The sequence below is a fragment of the Alosa sapidissima genome, chromosome 19 (assembly GCF_018492685.1).
Source record: "Alosa sapidissima isolate fAloSap1 chromosome 19, fAloSap1.pri, whole genome shotgun sequence".
Taxonomy (NCBI): Eukaryota; Metazoa; Chordata; class Actinopteri; order Clupeiformes; family Clupeidae; genus Alosa; species Alosa sapidissima.
Window position 1 is genome coordinate 8663995 of NC_055975.1, and position 21848 is coordinate 8685842.

The 21848-nt window shown below is 41.9% G+C and overlaps 1 protein-coding gene across 4 annotated transcripts; it reads right to left on the reverse strand.

Annotated features, from left to right (window-relative positions):
* Positions 1-1043: 1043 nt before the first annotated feature.
* Positions 1044-21661, reverse strand: LOC121692970 (guanylate-binding protein 1-like). 4 transcript variants are annotated; one of them, XM_042072072.1, is made up of 22 exons: positions 21565-21661; positions 20247-20314; positions 19860-19938; positions 19395-19532; positions 14348-14415; positions 13937-14015; positions 13472-13609; positions 11104-11171; positions 10705-10783; positions 10240-10377; positions 9831-9855; positions 9299-9484; positions 7524-7601; positions 7254-7303; positions 6936-7045; positions 6535-6719; positions 5357-5608; positions 4584-4864; positions 4009-4221; positions 3703-3805; positions 2620-2813; positions 1044-1881 (listed from the first exon to the last, which is right to left on the reverse strand). In XM_042072072.1, exons 1-22 carry the CDS (start codon positions 21565-21567, stop codon positions 1705-1707), a joined length of 2712 nt encoding a protein of 903 aa, XP_041928006.1. In that variant the 5' UTR covers positions 21568-21661; the 3' UTR covers positions 1044-1704. The 4 variants fall into 4 exon arrangements, with proteins under 4 accessions (XP_041928006.1, XP_041928007.1, XP_041928005.1 ...); XM_042072073.1 differs by lacking the exon at positions 21565-21661 and adding an exon at positions 20669-20687; XM_042072071.1 differs by lacking the exon at positions 21565-21661 and having other exon boundaries at positions 20247-20402.
* Positions 21662-21848: the final 187 nt, after the last annotated feature.

The window sequence follows — 21848 nt, forward strand, 5'->3', positions numbered from 1 at the left end:
GTTATCTTTCTGTTTTTGCCTCAGAGACCATAGCATAGGCCTACTATCTGAAAACCTTTTGGAACTGTGGTTTGTGAAAATAATAGCCTAGAAGCTAGGCATGTAAACTAGGCCTACTGAAACATTCTCAGCTACACCACCACTAACATTACAGCTGTCACTGTAAACTGTTATCCCATCAGTTGTAGTCTGCATGACGTTACATATTCCAGGGTTCCCACGGGTCATGAAATTTATGAAATATCATGGAATTTTAATAAAGATTATTTCAAGACATGAAAAGTATGGAATTAGTCATATAAAAAAGTTTGGGCACCCATGCTGAAGTTGACTAAAAAGAGAAATAAAAAATCATCTTTTGGAAATTGAATTTTCTGAATAATGTATTCCTTAAAATACAGGGTGCATAAGAATGGGCACTCCTACAGTATGTTAAATTCCCATAGAGGCAGGCAGATTTTAATTTTTAAAGGCCAGTTATTTAATCGATCCAGGATACTATGCACCCTGATAAAGTTCCCTTTACATACAGTACATATATACATACCCCCTAAAACTTTGTAGCAGAAAATAAATGTAGGCCTACATTAAAGGGTGTACTCGTTTTTGCACCTTTGTCCTCACTTTTAGACAAAAGTGTTGTCCTCCTTTATTTTTATGGAGAGAAGTATCGATAAGAAGCGGTATCGGTATCAATATCGGTATTGCTAAAATCCTAACGATACCCATCTCTAACTATATGTTGCAGTCTAGGTGTGGACTTTTATTTTGACACAGGAATTCAGATAAGAACAGAATTGGCCGTTTTACTGGTGAGCAGTCATACAATTACATTGTTGTGTGAGGGTGGTTGGGTTAGTTATTAGCTTTGGTTATAAGTTGAAGTAGGCTACTTTTGCAAGTGAAACCTTTTGAATTCAACCAAGCTCTGTGTCAGATTTATGTTGGATGCCCCCAGATATCTAATTCTTAGTCTAATAGAAATAATAACAAAACCCAGCAGCTGGGTTGTTTTGCATAAAGCCATTGACTCATACACAATCTCTACCACAGGCCCTGCTTGTGCCCATACTGTTTATTACTTTATTCATTTTTGAAGTTCAAACACAGTGTCAGTGTAATTACTATACAGTTATGTCAACCATTGATGTCTGCATCCCAGTTAGGGTGGCATTTCATGGTGTAATCAGTGTGTGTATATACTTTTTGATACCGTGAGGGAAATCTTTGACATTGGTTTAAATACTACTCAATGTATATGTAAATATATTTTTCTGTGAGGTATTTTAATGACAACCAAACATTCATATTATATGATGTTTGAAAAGCAATGGGTAAACACCCTGCTAAAACAAAAAAGGAACCAACCACTTCAGTAAGGCACCATTGTGCCTACTTACATACATATTTTACTTTATAAGCACCAATATACCTTATATGCAGCATTTAACTTCACAAACACCATTATACCTACTCACATAAGCCACTTTACCTCATGATAAAATTGTGATATAATTGTGACAGTAAAAGCGCTTTATGTGCACAAGATAGGCAAGGTTTGAATGACAGCCTATGCGGCCCCGCATTCTAGTGCCTTTACATGTTTTCCACCTTCTGTACTCACAGCAGACTGTCTACGAGAGCGAGAGCAGTTTCCCCTACATTGGACATGATCTTCCAGGACCTGCTCCATCCTGCTCAGAGCTAAAACATCCAGCCAAAGAATGCATCTCCTATTGAATGCAGACCAGAGCCCAGCTTTCCCCAGAAGCCCGGCTTCTTCTCCTGCTCTTTCTTCTGCTCCTTCTTCAGCTCTCTGATGTCGTCCTCCATGTCCTTAGCACGTCCCGCAAAGCCATTTTCCAGCAGCTCCTGCCGCTCCTGAAACAACACACATAGACGCGCGCACACACACACGCACACAAGATGGAAAATGTATCAAACTGAACACACACACACACACACAACATGCAAAACGTATTAAACTGAACACATACACACACGCACACACATCACAAAACATTCTAAAAACTCATGCACAAGATGGAATACGCAACAAATGCAAAAAGAATGTTCAACGGTTTCTTTACAAATGTATCCCCGTAGGATACCGGATTTTCCCTTTAAGGCTGTTGTACCCTTGAGCAAGGCACTTTACCTCCGAGGAGACTGGCCCTTATAATAATTGATACATGTAAGTCGCTTTGAATAAAAGAGTCAGCCAAATAACTAACTAAATAAAAAGTGTCTACTAAATGAATATGATGCAAATGAAGTGAGTTCACCTGGCCTGGTTACCTTCAGTTTAGCTGTTAGCGTTCCCTTAAATCTGTTTCCATGGCTGTATTGACGTCTTCATTATAGTTATTAGCATTACTTCAGACCTGCCTCCTTGTCTGAGTTACCTTGAGTTTAGCTGCCTGGGCTCTCAGTTTAGATAGCAACATTCCATGAAATTTCCTTTGAAATGCCTACCTTCAGTTTAGCAATCCGCATTACATGAAAACTCCTATGCTTCCTTCAGTTTAGCTATTAGCATTTCATGAAAACGCCTTTGAAAGGGCTACCCTCAGTTTAGCTATTAGCATTTCATGAAAACTCCTTTGAAAGGGCTACTACCTTCAGTTTAGCTGCCAGGACCCGCTCTATCTCGGCCTGGGATCTCTTTTTTTCTCGCTCCATCTTGGCCTCCAGCTGACGGATGTTTTCCTCATTGCTACTCTTCAGGTCACTGAGAGCCTGCTGCTGGATCTGGGTCCGTTGTTCCAGAAGTTTCCTTTGCTGCTCTGCTTCCTGCTGCTTTACCTTGTTTTCTGTAAGAGGGAGGGAAATCTGGTGACATTCTGAATAGTGTGCAGAGGTCTTACCACACAGGCTGTCTAGTGTAGAAATAGCCAGAGCCTGCACATGGGTAGAGGGGTCTGTTTTTTGTGTAAAAAACAATTTTGGAGGAATTCCTTGTACTTCTTATGCAGGATTGTAGTATTTTGGACATGAAAAAAACTGCATTGCATCACCTTGTACTGCACTTTGGGCAGCCGTGGCCTACTGGTTAGTGCTTCGGACTTGGAACCGGAGGGTTGCCGGTTTGAACCCCGACCAGTAGGAAGCGGCTGAAGTGCCCTTGAGCAAGACACCTAACCCCTCACTGCTCCCCGAGCGCCGCTGTTGTTGCAGGCAGCTCACTGTGCTGGGATTAGTGTGTGCTTCCCCTCACTGTGTGTACACTGTGTGTTGAGTGTGTTTCACTAATTCACGGATTGGGATAAATGCAGAGACCAAATTTCCCTCACTGGATCAAGAGTATATATACTTATACTTACTTATACTTTGTCACAATGCAGTATAGCCTAATGCAGTTAATCTTTCAGATTGCTTATGTAGGTCATGACATTGTGACAGTCAAATCAGCAACAGCAAACTGTGTATTAAGTAGTTTACATACACTCCTCATCTTCATAATGAAAATCATTAGCCATCAAATGCAGTACTTTGGACATGAAAACAATGTATTGGCCATAGCCTACTGACCTTAAGACAGCTACATGATCAGAAAAAGTAAGCTGGTCAGTCATAACACCCAAGTTTAGCAAAGTTTTACTGGGAATGTAGAGATGAACGTGTCAAATGCTGCTGACAAGTCAAATCAAATTAGAGCTGATGACTAAGAAGAAGCTTTTCTGTCCAAATAGTTCCTCTCACCTTCCATCTTCTTTTGGGCTTCAGTTAGAGAGCGGTCAGCAGCCCGGATGCTCTCCCCAACTACGTTCTTCTCCTTCAGATACTCTGTCAGGACCTCCTCACCCTGACAACACACACACACAAACACACACACACAATAATATGTTTTATTTAGACAGTGATGGGCCAAGTCACTGTTGCTTTAGAAGAAGTGCTCAGTGAAGTGAGGTTCATCTGGGCCTGCAATGGCGACTCCAGGATTGTGTACAGTGAAGGCTCACACGAGGATACAGTCAATATCAAAAAAGACGTCCTGTTTATGCTCACCATAACTCCCTTGCGTTTCTCTGATCTGTAGAGTTGAGCACCTCTGTCGAGTGCACGACGGAAATCTCCATAGCCCCCAGATCTCATGTAGGAGCCGTCCTTCAGTCCCGCATCCAGAGAAGCAAATACACGAGGGATGACTGACCAGCACACCTTTCGAGACACTTTAACATTCTTCTTACAGGACTCGGCATACTTTTTTTCCATGCTGCTCTGTGGAGAGAAAAACAACAATGTTCCATGGAATTAGAAACATCTAGAAAGATTTCTACTATTTTGATATTTTTAAGATCCACACTAAATACATGTGTATTTGCTTTCAGTGTTTATTTGACCTTTGTAAATAACTTTCCCACCCACAACAAGGGACACACAAAAACAAACAAACAAAAAAAGATTCATGTCAATGTGTATCAATACTCTTTAACGTATATTTAGGAATTTGTCAAACTACAAAAAATGTAAAGACTACAAGACTGTTCTGTTACTGAAGCCTGCCGGAGGTCACCTCTCCCACTGGAGCAGCGAACTCAGCTTGGATGTGAGTGAGAGGTGGATGGCTGAACTGCTGGTACCATGAGCTGGAGCTGGTGTTTCTGGTCCTCATCGTTGAAGGATGCGTTGATGAAGATGCTGATGGCCTGTTTGGTTGCAGCAGTGTGGATTGTAGACAGCGCCTCCTGTGTCTCGGTGGGGAACTGCACTTTGCACTCCATCTCTGCCTGGTAGAACTCCAGCGCCTCCTTCACGGCCCGGCCATTCTGGATCAGCGCCAGCGACGCTACAGCACTCTCCAGACAGGGCACCTTCCCACTACGGATCGCCTCCACGTATGTCGTTGCCAGGCTGCCCAGCACTGCAGGACAATACACATTTCCATTATATACCAGCTAATGCTAGCACACATGCCCAATATCAGCTAATGCTAACCAGCACACATGTCTAATATACCAGCTAATGCTGGCACACATGCCCATTGTATACCTGCTAATGCTAACCAGCACACATGTTCATTACTGACTAACATATATTCCCATTGCAGACCAGCACCAATAGGGATGCCCATGACAGACCAGCAACAACAGCAGTGTTGTTCAATATAGTTCCAGCCAGCTTCAGACTAACCAGATACATCCATTAGGACATTGACCAACTACTGTCTATTGGTCCTCTGCTAAAAGCAGAGCATCTCTACTGCCTACTGGTCCTCTGCTCAATCAACCACCTGTACTGACTACTGGTTCTTTGGAATTCAGCTCTGGACAGTGCTGGACTATCTGCTGGTTATCAGGTAGTGACCGGTGCTGGACTATCTGCTGGTTATCAGGTAGTGATCGGAGCTACTCACTCCTGCCGGTCAGCCCCCGGCCTCCTCTCATGGTCTTGACCTTGGTGCTGAGGTGGATGTAGCTGCAGAACTCCTGAGCCTGCTGCACGAAGGTGGAATCCAGGTCATCGTCTTTCAGCTCCTCCATGCGCTTCATCATTTTGCCATTGGCTGGACGGTCCATTACGAAGCAGCGTCGCACAGCGAAGAAATCCATCAGGCTCTGACGCACCTTGTTGTGCTTTTCAACTTCAGGACGGGAGCCAGCATTAACTGCAGACAGAAAGGAACAAGCCCCATTAAGGATAACAGGCTATCTGCACATTTTTGAAGTACAAATTTAATGACTTTTAAGACCTTTTTTAAGACCTCCAAGGATAAAAAATAATACCAATTGCAAGAATTCTTCATTATCATGGGATAGGCAGCTAAAGTGAAACAACTGCAAAACCTGAAGAAATGTTTGGAGTACGCCTTATGTTGAAAATTTTTTGAAAAATGTTATACTTTATATAAACTTTAAATTTTATACATTATATTTTTGTATAGTTGACTTCTTAATGTCAGAGCGTACCTGAAAAAAATAATCATTTACAGTAGGCCTACATTACAGAGCGCTAACTCTGAAAATCTCTACCTGAAAAAATCTGGGGGGTGGGGATGAGTGAGAATTGGGATTGGGCCTCTCTGTAGATGTGTTAGTGTGTCTCACCTGGTTTCAACTTCAGGGCATTATGGGTGTGTGACTGTGTGCATGCTTTTGTCTGACTATGTGAACATCTGGGTGTGTGTGTGTGTGTGTGTGTGTGTGTGTGTGGTGGCCTGCTAGGCCTGCTGTTTGTCTCCCTTGTTCAGGTGCGCCTGTAGGCGTGGCCCACGGCTCCTTAGGATGATGCAGCACACCGGTGCACAGGTGTGTGCAGGCTTTTAAGGCGCCTGCTCCGTGTATTTGGAAAGACCTTTTTTGCTTTTTTAACACGCCACACACACACAGCACATTACAATCACTACAACACCCTACCATCACTGACTCTACTCTCTCCTGTTTGTCCCGTTTTTGTGCTTTAAGTTTTGAATAAATGTTCAATTGTTCACTATGCACACCTTGTCTCCCTCTTCTTTGTTGAGGCTTCATTGAGGCCTTAACAGTGTGTGTGTGTGTATGCACGCGTCTTTGTATTTGTGTATGTTTCCCTGACCTTGTTTCAGCCTCAGGGCACTCTCCAGGTACTCATCAGCAGTGATGGTTTTGCCCTTCAGCTCCAGGTCCAGAGTGAAGTCTCTGACCGTCCACACGAAGGACGGAAAGATGCGCATCAGCTCCGTGTTCCTGTTACACTCGCTGGACTTCACCCTGATGTGCTCTGTCAGTTCTGTTACATAACTGTAGGGGGAGCTGTTCAGGAAGCAGGTCATAAACACAGATTTTCTGCAGATGTTTAGATCATCTCAGTAGCACTGTATTAATTTGTTCATTTAAATTTGTAATGAGGGATTGAATTAAGATCATTTGTGTATGCATGTGTGTGTGTGTGTGTGTGTTTGTGTGTGTTTATATGTGTGTGCAAGTGTGTGTGTGTGTGTGTGTGTGAAAGGATACTGCAGTTTCTCCAGGGCAGTGTTGTCGATGGTGCCCATGCTGTTGTAGACCAGAGTACTGCTGAGTAGAACAGCCAGACAGAAGATCCATGTGTCGTGTTTCTCATCGCCCTGGAAGTTGGAACAAATTAGTGTATACCTGCTTAGACCTACAGGAACACTGTACTGTGTATGAAGGATAGAATATCATTGTCAATCCTGCAAAATACACGGCAAAGCATGACTTGAGAATAAACAACAAAGCATGACTTGAGAATAAACAACACACACACACACAAACACACACACAGTGATACCCAGACTACCCATACTGCCTCACCTTCTGCACATCTCCTAGCCCCTCTGTGTCCAGCAGCACCAGGGTGTGTCCTGACCAAAGGAGAAAACAAGAAAAATGGCAGTGTCTGTAAATGGATAAACACACGAGCACACATACATTCACACACATTTCACACATTTTGTGTGTGTGTGTGTGTGTGTGTGTGTGTGTCTGTGTGTGTGTGTTTGTGTGTGTGTGTGTGTGTGTGTGCGTGTATGTGTGTGTGTCTATGTGTGTTTGTGTAGTGTGTGTTTAACTGTGCATACCAACCTGGTTTAGAGGGGTGAGGTACACACCACATCCAGATGCCTTTGGTCTTGGACTCGATGGTGCTGCCCAAAGCAAAGCCTGAGGGGGTTACAGTTACCATGACAAAATCCAGATGTATTACAGTTTTTTCTGAATGCTTAAACACATTTTTTGTAACTATGGCTTTTTTTGCAAAACTCTACACACAAATGGCAAAACCACTCACTGAGTTCGCAAAACTAAAAGCACAAACACTGCTTTGCACTCAGTTTGCAATTTTGTAACACACACTTTGCACAACTGTAGGCACAATGGCTATTATTTACACTATTTTGCCAACTCTCTGGCACACTTTCTCATGTGAAAACTGTTTTAGATAATTAGTTCACTTTGCAATCAGCCTAAGCACTATAAATAAGCCACAGGTAATGTACAATGGGTACGATGGAGTGAGCAGGAAGAGTGAGAAGAGAAAAAAACAGACAAAAAAACAGTCTACATGTGGGGATATTGTCATGTCAGGCCTGGATACGTCATTCCAGAATATATTTTTCCCGGTGCCTTGGACTAGGACATTGCATGTGATGTAGACAGAATTTTGAGAGAGACGAATCGATGTAGACTGATTTGTTTTGTCTCAGTGAAATGCTATTTTGTGTTTTGACTTGGAAAAACACACTTGTGTTTGTTTTGATGTGTGTAAATAAACACTAGTACTTGAAGTTGGGATCCCTGTATGTTTACAGAACTATGACAAAAGTATGACCTCAAACTGACATAGTCTACCTTGTGCACAGAGAAAGCAAAAGCCAGATGTGTTTTTTATTCATACCATCAGTGTGTTGTTGGCACATTGTGTGCTTACTATTGTGATGGCTTGTGTTTACTGTTAGATACGAAAACACCATTTTTACGAAGGTGTGAAGAGTTAAGCAAGGTGTGTTAGCTTTTGCAAGAGAACTACAATGTTTTGCTGATTGGGTGAGAGGTTTTGCCATTTGTGTGTAGAGTTTTGCAAAAAAAGCCATAGTTACAAAAAATGTGCTTAAGCAATCAGAAAAAACTGTAAGAGCCTCTGTGGATGCAAACAGGTAAGGGTTAAAAAAGGAGAGCTTTAGCACAGCGGTAGCGTCGGGGTCCTGAACCCCGAACGAGCTCAGTGCCCACAGGAACCCAAGTTCTAGTCTGACCTGAGGAACCCAAGGTTCCACAAGAACCCAAGTTCTAGTCTGACCTGAGATAATTTCCAGAACCCACTGCCCATCTCTCTCCCTCATTTCCTGTCATGGCTTCACTATCTTGTCAAATAAAGGCCAAACAGGGGGCAGGCTTTATACACATCCCACGGCTGCCCTGATGGAGTTAGAATTAAACACAGGCATTTTATTTGAAATTGAGAAAACAACTGCTTTTAAAATTAAATCAATGTGTTGGCTGTAGGATTCGGCGAGGGTTTAATGTACAACTTTAATTTCAGAGCTGTTTATAACCCTTTGGAAGTTGAGAGGGCATTGACAGTGTCCAAATGTAAACAAGCTTATTTGCTAACTCTGGCACATTTACATTTTGAGTGTAATTGAAATGTTGATTAATGTGCATTGTCCCTTTTAAATAAACAAATAAATAAATAAATAAACAGTAAGAGATAGAGCATGGTTGGGTTCTAGTCTTTTCATTCACCCCAAATAAGTTCTCTTCGTATCTACACAAATCTCATTTAATTAAAATGTAAAATGTGAGTCTGAAGAAACAAATTTTAAAAAGAAACATTTGTAAAAAACTGTGAGACTTCAGACCTGCTTGTTTGCCAGCCAGCCGGTTCATGAGGTAGGACTTGCCCGTGCGGTAGAGCCCCACCACAGCCACCACCACCACCGGCTGCTGGATCTGCTCCAGGATCTTCAGCGCCCCCTGCTGGACACTCATGCGCCCATCAGGCCCATTACCAATCAGACACACCGGCTCCCTCATGGAAACAGTTCCTAGAGTGACACACACACACACACGTTAGACAGGCACAACAAGCTCAAGCTTTATTTAAAAGCCTGTAAACCCCACGGAAATCTGACAGGCTAAAAACATATCTTAGTACATCAGTATAGATTTGAACAAACAATCAAAATTGTCATCTTAGCAGTTTGTCAGTCATTGAAGATTGATCTTAGCAGTTTGTCAATCAATTAACGTAATTATGCTCTTGAACAACAGTTTGAACATGTTACCTTCTGAAAATAAATCCTTGGTTGTTTTTGCTCCAGCATTTTTTTTAATAAATGTAGAGACAGGTGCCAGTGCAAATATATTTTAAAGTGATCTACTATAGCTCACCTCCTTTAAATGGTGCTCTGGGGACCTGTAGAGATAAGAGTGTGTGTGTTATTTGTTGTTCCTATACTACCACAGGCGAGGGAAAGTTTGTATTTTAAACTTTAATGTCATGATACATATTCATATCTTATGTGGCAATATGCATAACACTGAGTTGAATTGGCAATCATAAAACAAACACAAATCCTCCAACTTCTCCTGCATAATTGTATTATTTTCAATGTGATATAAAATTATACTATTTGCAAATGTAACTATATTTAATTAGATTTATTAGTATAGAATAGGACATTTAACAGGCCAGAGAGGCTGTAGTGACCGGTGGCAGAAGGTAGTCACTCCTCTCAGCCATAAACCATCAGGGGTCCTGTGAACCCCACTCCCCTCCTCCCCAGGGCTCCCTACTCACCTCCTCCTGGTTCCAGTGGCTTGTGGTAGGGGTTTCCCAGTCAGAGGGGCTAGGGGCGTGTTTTGAGCAGTAGGGGGCGCTACGCCAGCCATCCACATCCCCGCAGCTGCAGGCGCTGCCACCTGTTGACGTACGCCTCTGAGACAGACAGGACACAAGCACAGATATTTGGGAAGTGTGAAATCAAGTTCAAAACATTTTGCTGATATGTGTCGGTAACAGAACGGGCATATTCCCACAACTGTGGCTTTGTATGACTCGCCAAGACACCAACAAGGCATGCGTTCATTTTGTTTCCTGAAATGAGTTTGAAAATTGAGAGGACACGCAAATTCACGGCACACATTTGCACATGTGAAGCCACGTGCATGGTTGTTTTTACAGTGTTTTATAGGTGGTGTAATAAATACATTGAACAAGAGCTATAGAAGGGCAGAGCTATGAGGCATCACCATGGAAAAACACCTTGTAGGCATGGGCTTTGTGTGCGCTGTTCTGAAAACAGTCCTCACAAAACACACAGGTGGGGTCCGAAACGCAGTCCCTGTAAGCACACACAGGCACTGGGATTACCAATAAATAATGATTATGATTTTTTCCATATCATCAAGCAGCCCTACTAAAACCCATACAGTAATCTTTTAAGTGCAATAGAGCCTAGGCTACTATTACTAATTAGGCCATGGCATTAAGCACATGATTGATTGATTTATTGATTGATTTATTGATTGATTTAAAGTCTTTATTGACATTATTGTACAAAGTTTCTTATACAAAATTAATGAAATTAGTATAGACTAGCATCTGTGAGAGCCAGTCCAGTATTGGTATGACCCCAGACCTGCATGTGTGTTATCTACTGACCTGCATGAGTAGATGGTCTCTCCCATCCTGGACACTCTTCCGCACCGCTGCATCCCCCTCTGTCCACTCTGCATTCACAACACACAGGCAACCAATCAGCAGCGCACACCTGGCATCATCTAACCCCTAAGGTCATGGAACAGCAGTCAAAGCAGCTGAGATTAGGGCTGTTGGCTGCAGTGCAGACTAGGGTGTAGCTCAACTGGTGTTCTTATTGCCCTATACTGATAAGGCAAGCTAATATCGCTGATAGACTTTGACACCACAGGGAGCACACCCACTGACAGAAAACCACATACTTTACTGTAAATAACAATAAAAGGCTTCATTCAAGTGTGTGTGGAGGGATCTGACCCAAATTGGCCTGGTTCCTATTTTAGGAGAGAAATCCGAGGCTACTTCAAACTTATCACAGCATTCACCTAAAATCTTCAGCAGTCTGTATTCTGTACCCATCTCATGGACATCGTATAGGCCTACTGTATCAGGTCATCAGATAGTTATCACCCAGGGCTGTGGAGTGAAGGGCTGTGATTGGTCTACTACTGGCTCCCAGGCAGCTGATACTGTCTGAGGAATGTTAATGAGCCCCCATGTTCATTCTCCCAGAGTAGCTGCCTAGGAGCTCTAGCTGTTGGCTGCATCAACTCAAGCTAGGTAGAAACGATTATATTTTTGTTTATTTTTCGTAGGCCTACCTAGAGTAGCCTACTAGGTGACCTAAACTTGATGTCAGAGTTCAGCCTGATAGACTACGAAACACTTGAAAAAACGGTACAGAATCTCAGCTCTTTTCCAAAACTTTTCCTCTGCAAAGATGGAAAATATTATCAAATTAATTATTTCAAACACACTGAATGTCTACCTATATGACTAGGCTATCTGATGACAATTACGGATCATCATTCATTTAGTGTTGAGATGTTGTTCATTGAGTGAGATACAGTAAGACCACCATGGAGGCAAAATCCAGCAGTTAAAATTCTAAAAAGAGAGTGTAGGAAGACTGAAAGAAAATGGCGTAAATACAAACTTCAGATCCACTATGAAATCCATAAAGAGATGCTCCGCACATATAACTCTGAAATATGCAAAGCAAGACAGTCTTTCTTTTCTAACATTATAAATAGATTCAAATAACACTCGTATTCTATTTTCAACTGTTGATAAGTTAACAAATCCCCCCTCACAATTAGCACCTGAACTTCTCTCAACTAATAAATGCAATGAGTTTTCATCTTTTTTAAAAGGTAAAATTGACAAAATCAGACTCAACATATCAATTAATTAACCACCTCCCTAACATCAAATGGGTATTTTGATTACTTTCAGTCTGGTTTTCGGGCAAATCACAGCACTGAAACAGCTCTCATTAAAGTTTCCAATGACATACGCCTCAACACAGATTCAGGTAAAACATCAGTCCTAGTGCTACTGGACCTTAGTGCAGCATTTGACACTGTTGATCACAATATTTTACTACACAGACTAGAACACTGGGTTGGATTTACAGGCATAGTTATCAGCTGGCTAAAATCATATCTACAAGAAAGGAGCTTCTTTGTTGCCATCGGAAACTGTACCTCAACACCAACGTCCTTGACCTGTGGTGTTCCCCAGGGGTCGATCTTGGGGCCACTATTATTCAACCTCTATATGCTCCCACTTGGACAAATCATTCAAAATAATTTGATTTCATATCATAGCTATGCAGATGACACACAAATTTACTTAGCTCTATCACCAAATGACTATGGTCCTCTTGAATCTATGTGTCAGTGCATAGAACAAATCAACACCTGGATGTCTCAAAATTTTCTTCAGCTGAACAAAGAAAAAACTGAAGTAATTATATTTGGTAAAAAGGAGGAAAGACTTAGGGTTGCCACTCTCCTTGACACAAAAGGGTTGAAGGCAAAGGATACTGTTAAAAATCTTGGTGTATTAATTGACAGTCATCTAAATATCAACAGCCACATGAAAGCGATAAGAGTGTGTGTGTTATTTGTTGTTCCTATACTACCACAGGCGAGGGAAAGTTTGTATTTTAAACTTTAAAAAAAATGTCATGATACATATTTATATCTTATGTGGCAATATGCATAACACTGAGTTGAATTGGCAATCATAAAACAAACACAAATCCTCCAACTACTCCTGCATAATTGTATTATTTTCAATGTGATATAAAATTATACTATTTGCAAATGTAACTATATTTAATTAGATTTATTAGTATAGAATAGGACATTTAACAGGCCAGAGAGGCTGTAGTGACCAGTGGCAGAAGGTAGTCACTCCTCTCAGCCATAAACCATCAGGGGTCCTGTGAACCCCACTCCCCTCCTCCCCAGGGCTCCCTACTCACCTCCTCCTGGTTCCAGTGGCTTGTGGTAGGGGTTTCCCAGTCAGAGGGGCTAGGGGCGTGTTTTGAGCAGTAGGGGGCGCTATGCCAGCCATCCACATCCCCGCAGCTGCAGGCGCTGCCACCTGTTGACGTACGCCTCTGAGACAGACAGGACACAAGCACAGATATTTGGGAAGTGTGAAATCAAGTTCAAAACATTTTGCTGATATGTGTCGGTAACAGAACGGGCATATTCCCACAACTGTGGCTTTGTATGACTCGCCAAGACACCAACAAGGCATGCGTTCATTTTGTTTCCTGAAATGAGTTTGAAAATTGAGAGGACACGCAAATTCACGGCACACATTTGCACATGTGAAGCCACGTGCATGGTTGTTTTTACAGTGTTTTATAGGTGGTGTAATAAATACATTGAACAAGAGCTATAGAAGGGGAGAGCTATGAGGCATCACCATGGAAACACACCTTGTAGGCATGGGCTTTGTGTGCGCTGTTCTGAAAACAGTCCTCACAAAACACACAGGTGGGGTCCAAAACGCAGTCCCTGTAAGCACACACAGGCACTGGGATTACCAATAAATAAAAAATGATTATGATTTTTTTCATATAATCAAGCAGCCCTACTAAAACCCATGAAGTAATCTTTTAAGTGCAATAGAGCCTAGGCTACTATTACTAATTAGGCCATGGCATTAAGCACATGATTGATTGATTTATTGATTGATTTATTGATTGATTGATTGATTTAAAGTCTTTATTGACATTATTGTACAAAGTTTCTTATACAAAATTAATGAAATTAGTATAGACTAGCATCTGTGAGAGCCAGTCCAGTATTGGTATGACCCCAGACCTGCATGTGTGTTATCTACTGACCTGCATGAGTAGATGGTCTCTCCCATCCTGGACACTCTTCCGCACCGCTGCATCCCCCTCTGTCCACTCTGCATTCACAACACACAGGCAACCAATCAGCAGCGCACACCTGGCATCATCTAACCCCTAAGGTCATGGAACAGCAGTCAAAGCAGCTGAGATTAGGGCTGTTGGCTGCAGTGCAGACTAGGGTGTAGCTCAACTGGTGTTCTTATTGCCCTATACTGATAAGGCAAGCTAATATCGCTGATAGACTTTGACACCACAGGGAGCACACCCACTGACAGAAAACCACATACTTTACTGTAAATAACAATAAAAGGCTTCATTCAAGTGTGTGTGGAGGGATCTGACCCAAATTGGCCTGGTTCCTATTTTAGGAGAGAAATCCGAGGCTACTTCAAACTTATCACAGCATTCACCTAAAATCTTCAGCAGTCTGTATTCTGTACCCATCTCATGGACATCGTATAGGCCTACTGTATCAGGTCATCAGATAGTTATCACCCAGGGCTGTGGAGTGAAGGGCTGTGATTGGTCTACTACTGGCTCCCAGGCAGCTGATACTGTCTGAGGAATGTTCATGAGCCCCCATGTTCATTCTCCCAGAGTAGCTGCCTAGGAGCTCTAGCTGTTGGCTGCATCAACTCGAGCTAGGTAGAACCGATTATATTTTTGTTTATTTTTCGTAGGCCTACCTAGAGTAGCCTACTAGGTGACCTCGAGAAACAGAGGAAGAAACAGAGGGAAACAGGCTATGTCAACCTAGGCTACAAATACAGGGTTTGTACTGTTACAATTATTGGATTGAACACGCACAGTGGCCCTTGTTCATGTTGTAGACCTAGCAGCTACAGCACTTGTCATGACATTTTGAGTCTATTTGGAGGCACAAAGGCACAGCTCAGCCTATGCCCCATACAGCTAACTCGCGTATAGGCTATATAGGGCCTACCACTGGTTTTTGCACGTTTTTTCCGACCGACAGTAGGCCTAGGCTATTGTGAACATGATTAACTGCGCTCTGAGTTAAAAGGGGGAGTTCTCGTCGTCCGGATCAAGCTTAACGATGGACATTCCTTACAAGTAATCTAAAATGGAAAGTCCTGACTTGATTGATGCAAAGCTTCATCAGTGTCAACTGATGCCTAGGCTAGCCTAGCTCTAGGTGTCGATTAGCCAACTCCGAATGCACACGATTGATCTCAGACCATAATAGTTTGTTTTGTGGAAGATTGTTGACAATGGCACTTAAGGTAGCCTAGCCTAGTCGGACTAAAATGCATCAACAACAAATTAGGATTTTAACAGTGCTTACCATAATTGTTGTCAATCCTGCTCTGACCCAAACCCGATTTCTCGTGCCTCACGTTCACATAAACAGTAAAAGAAATGTTCACCGGGTGAAAGTGAAAGTGAAAGTAAAACTGATTAACCTGGACGCGCCAGGACGCGCCCCGTCGCTGCCCTTCAGTCGAGTGACTTCCCGGAAATCAAGGAAAAACGGATCAGAGAAGTGTTGCAGTTTATTTCTAAACATAGGCCTATTAAACAGTGGTGCGTTGCATGGCCTATGCCTAAACCGTTGTTGGCGCAAGTGCAGGCAATTGTTTTCTTACTTTCAGATTTTATCCCCCGAGCCTGATGAATTTAATACAACAGTGTGTTTCATTTTATTTTCTTTAATCTGTAAATGTCTCACTGTGCTAACTAGATGTATGCCTCATTGTTGATAGGATCACCTCTGACACACCCGTCAAATTGGGCTGATATCTGATAGCCTACACACTCCTGGCTCAAGGTTATAAAAGACTGCAACACGTAACAACAACAGGGCAAATTCAATCTGTAGATTAATCCTACAGGTCGGAAGAAAGATCTTCAAAAAACAGTAGGCAGAGCTGATTTTTTTTGTTCTGACTTGTGTTGGCTAGTGAGTCTAGTTTTATTGCTTCAGAAAAGGACAAATTATTTTTCCCCACAAAACTTCCATTAAAGTTACAGCATCCACTTCAACTATAACAAAACAGGGGTAGAGTCATAACTTTAATCAATAATCTAGGCTACTACGGTAAGAAAAATCCAAGGAGGTAAGTGAACATTTGGAAAGTAGTCCATGAGCCACAGGGGGTCGTCACTACAACTTGGGGGGGGCAAATTCTCACTATATTTTTCTGAAAGCTACATATCTCTGGAGTATAAAATGGTATGATAGCAAGTTGGATCTTGTAGCTTTGTGGCTGTACAGGCCTTCACAGTTGACCTCTGATTTGGAAAAAAAAGGAAATTCCGCCTATTGGCTTTTTTTGTTAAAACACTCATAAGAGCTCAGAAAATAATCCAAATCTTATTATCACTGATGCATATGTGGTGTTTGATGTTGGCATACATATTTTGTCTCATTATGTGATTTTGCTCTTCATTTTGGTTGATAAAATTCAAGATTTATGTGCAAAAAAAAAAAAGCTAATTTGAGTTTTCAAAGCAATATGTTATGGCAATACCTGAATACAGACCTTATTGATCATTACTATTCTACCTTCCTTACTTTCAATTGCGAAATTAATGTTAAATGATGACATACATAGGTCTGCAGTACAAATGTTTTTTAAATTGTAGCTGAAACGAGTACTAAGGATCTTTAATCTATTCATTGAATTCATCATCGTCAGAACAGGAGCACAGAGGATGCCATCTCTATGGCACTTCACTCTGCCCTTTCCCACCTTGACAATAGCAACACCTATGTAAGAATGCTGTTCATTGACTTCAGCTCAGCGTTCAACACCATCATCCCCTCCAAACTGATCACCAAACTCAGTGGGCATCAATACCTCCCTCTGTAACTGGATTCTGGACTACTTGTATTCCATTCATTGTGTCTACACTTGAGATAAATACATTTTTTTATTTTTTTTATCACATACACATATATTGGTAGATGGTACAAAAAACTGACAGGTGGATCACACCTCCGTAACAACATCAGCTGATAAAAAACGCGTCACACTACTCCACCGTGTGACCTTCTGATGAAGACAGAAGTATACGTCGACACATGTCAAGGTAAAGAAAAAACATCTACCAATATATGTGCACCGTACACAAAACTTTTCCTCTGCAAAGATGGAAAATATTATCAAATTAATTATTTCAAACACACTGAATGTCTACCTATATGACTAGGCTATCTGATGACAATTACGGATCATCATTCATTTAGTGTTGAGATGTTGTTCATTGAGTGAGATACAGTAAGACCACCATGGAGGCAAAATCCAGCAGTTAAAATTCTAAAAAGAGAGTGTAGGAAGACTGAAAGAAAATGGCGTAAATACAAACTTCAGATCCACTATGAAATCCATAAAGAGATGCTCCGCACATATAACTCTGAAATATGCAAAGCAAGACAGTCTTTCTTTTCTAACATTATAAATAGAAGTTCAAATAACACTCGTATTCTATTTTCAACTGTTGATAAGTTAACAAATCCCCCCTCACAATTAGCACCTGAACTTCTCTCAACTAATAAATGCAATGAGTTTTCATCTTTTTTAAAAGGTAAAATTGACAAAATCAGACTCAACATATCTGCTCAATTACAAATTCAACAACCTGAACTTCCAGCAACAAACAGAGGGAAACTAAACTTGATGTCAGAGTTCAGCTTAATAGACTACGAAACACTTGAAAAAAACGGTACAGAATCTCAGCTCTTCCACATGTGTCTTACACACTATGCCTACCAATTTCTTTAAAACTGTTTTTCACCTCATAGCGGCGGATGTCCTTCAAATTGTAAATGTATCACTGCTGTCTGGCACTTTTCCTAAGTCACTGAAAACAGCTGTTGTAAAGCCACTTCTCAAGAAGAATAACCTGGATGCCTCCATGCTAAACAATTACAGGCCCATATCCAATCTACCTTTTATTGGCAAAATTATTGAAAAAGTAGTCTTTAATCAATTAACCACCTTCCTAACATCAAATGGGTATTTTGATTACTTTCAGTCTGGTTTTCGGGCAAATCACAGCACTGAAACAGCTCTCATTAAAGTTTCCAATGACATACGCCTCAACACAGATTCAGGTAAAACATCAGTCCTAGTGCTACTGGACCTTAGTGCAGCATTTGACACTGTTGATCACAATATTTTACTACACAGACTAGAACACTGGGTTGGATTTACAGGCATAGTTATCAGCTGGCTAAAATCATATCTACAAGAAAGGAGCTTCTTTGTTGCCATCGGAAATTGTACCTCAACACCAACGTCCTTGACCTGTGGTGTTCCCCAGGGGTCGATCTTGGGGCCACTATTATTCAACCTCTATATGCTCCCACTTGGACAAATCATTCAAAATAATTTGATTTCATATCATAGCTATGCAGATGACACACACATTTACTTAGCTCTATCACCAAATGACTATGGTCCTCTTGAATCTATGTGTCAGTGCATAGAACAAATCAACACCTGGATGTCTCAAAATTTTCTTCAGCTGAACAAAGAAAAAACTGAAGTAATTATATTTGGTAAAAAGGAGGAAAGACTTAGGGTTGCCACTCTCCTTGACACAAAAGGGTTGAAGGCAAAGGATACTGTTAAAAATCTTGGTGTATTAATTGACAGTGATCTAAATATCAACAGCCACATGAAAGCGATAAGAGTGTGTGTGTTATTTGTTGTTCCTATACTACCACAGGCGAGGGAAAGTTTGTATTTTAAACTTTAAAAAAAATGTCATGATACATATTTATATCTTATGTGGCAATATGCATAACACTGAGTTGAATTGGCAATCATAAAACAAACACAAATCCTCCAACTACTCCTGCATAATTGTATTATTTTCAATGTGATATAAAATTATACTATTTGCAAATGTAACTATATTTAATTAGATTTATTAGCATAGAATAGGACATTTAACAGGCCAGAGAGGCTGTAGTGACCGGTGGCAGAAGGTAGTCACTCCTCTCAGCCATAAACCATCAGGGGTCCTGTGAACCCCACTCCCCTCCTCCCCAGGGCTCCCTACTCACCTCCTCCTGGTTCCAGTGGCTTGTGGTAGGGGTTTCCCAGTCAGAGGGGCTAGGGGCGTGTTTTGAGCAGTAGGGGGCGCTACGCCAGCCATCCACATCCCCGCAGCTGCAGGAGCTGCCACCTGTTGACGTACGCCTCTGAGACAGACAGGACACAAGCACAGATATTTGGGAAGTGTGAAATCAAGTTCAAAACATTTTGCTGATATGTGTCGGTAACAGAACGGGCATATTCCCACAACTGTGGCTTTGTATGACTCGCCAAGACACCAACAAGGCATGCGTTCATTTTGTTTCCTGAAATGAGTTTGAAAATTGAGAGGACACGCAAATTCACGGCACACATTTGCACATGTGAAGCCACGTGCATGGTTGTTTTTACAGTGTTTTATAGGTGGTGTAATAAATACATTGAACAAGAGCTATAGAAGGGCAGAGCTATGAGGCATCACCATGGAAACACACCTTGTAGGCATGGGCTTTGTGTGCGCTGTTCTGAAAACAGTCCTCACAAAACACACAGGTGGGGTCCGAAACGCAGTCCCTGTAAGCACACACAGGCACTGGGATTACCAATAAATAATGATTATGATTTTTTCCATATAATCAAGCAGCCCTACTAAAACCCATAAAGTAATCTTTTAAGTGCAATAGAGCCTAGGCTACTATTACTAATTAGGCCATGGCATTAAGCACATGATTGATTGATTGATTGATTGATTTAAAGTCTTTATTGACATTATTGTACAAAGTTTCTTATACAAAATTAATGAAATTAGTATAGACTAGCATCTGTGAGAGCCAGTCCAGTATTGGTATGACCCCAGACCTGCATGTGTGTTATCTACTGACCTGCATGAGTAGATGGTCTCTCCCATCCTGGACACTCTTCCGCACCGCTGCATCCCCCTCTGTCCACTCTGCATTCACAACACACAGGCAACCAATCAGCAGCGCACACCTGGCATCATCTAACCCCTAAGGTCATGGAACAGCAGTCAAAGCAGCTGAGATTAGGGCTGTTGGCTGCAGTGCAGACTAGGGTGTAGCTCAACTGGTGTTCTTATTGCCCTATACTGATAAGGCAAGCTAATATCGCTGATAGACTTTGACACCACAGGGAGCACACCCACTGACAGAAAACCACATACTTTACTGTAAATAACAATAAAAGGCTTCATTCAAGTGTGTGTGGAGGGATCTGACCCAAATTGGCCTGGTTCCTATTTTAGGAGAGAAATCCGAGGCTACTTCAAACTTATCACAGCATTCACCTAAAATCTTCAGCAGTCTGTATTCTGTACCCATCTCATGGACATCGTATAGGCCTACTGTATCAGGTCATCAGATAGTTATCACCCAGGGCTGTGGAGTGAAGGGCTGTGATTGGTCTACTACTGGCTCCCAGGCAGCTGATACTGTCTGAGGAATGTTCATGAGCCCCCATGTTCATTCTCCCAGAGTAGCTGCCTAGGAGCTCTAGCTGTTGGCTGCATCAACTCGAGCTAGGTAGAACCGATTATATTTTTGTTTATTTTTCGTAGGCCTACCTAGAGTAGCCTACTAGGTGACCTCGAGAAACAGAGGAAGAAACAGAGGGAAACAGGCTATGTCAACCTAGGCTACAAATACAGGGTTTGTACTGTTACAATTATTGGATTGAACACGCACAGTGGCCCTTGTTCATGTTGTAGACCTAGCAGCTACAGCACTTGTCATGACATTTTGAGTCTATTTGGAGGCACAAAGGCACAGCTCAGCCTATGCCCCATACAGCTAACTCGCGTATAGGCTATATAGGGCCTACCACTGGTTTTTGCACGTTTTTTCCGACCGACAGTAGGCCTAGGCTATTGTGAACATGATTAACTGCGCTCTGAGTTAAAAGGGGGAGTTCTCGTCGTCCGGATCAAGCTTAACGATGGACATTCCTTACAAGTAATCTAAAATGGAAAGTCCTGACTTGATTGATGCAAAGCTTCATCAGTGTCAACTGATGCCTAGGCTAGCCTAGCTCTAGGTGTCGATTAGCCAACTCCGAATGCACACGATTGATCTCAGACCATAATAGTTTGTTTTGTGGAAGATTGTTGACAATGGCACTTAAGGTAGCCTAGCCTAGTCGGACTAAAATGCATCAACAACAAATTAGGATTTTAACAGTGCTTACCATAATTGTTGTCAATCCTGCTCTGACCCAAACCCGATTTCTCGTGCCTCACGTTCACATAAACAGTAAAAGAAATGTTCACCGGGTGAAAGTGAAAGTGAAAGTAAAACTGATTAACCTGGACGCGCCAGGACGCGCCCCGTCGCTGCCCTTCAGTCGAGTGACTTCCCGGAAATCAAGGAAAAACGGATCAGAGAAGTGTTGCAGTTTATTTCTAAACATAGGCCTATTAAACAGTGGTGCGTTGCATGGCCTATGCCTAAACCGTTGTTGGCGCAAGTGCA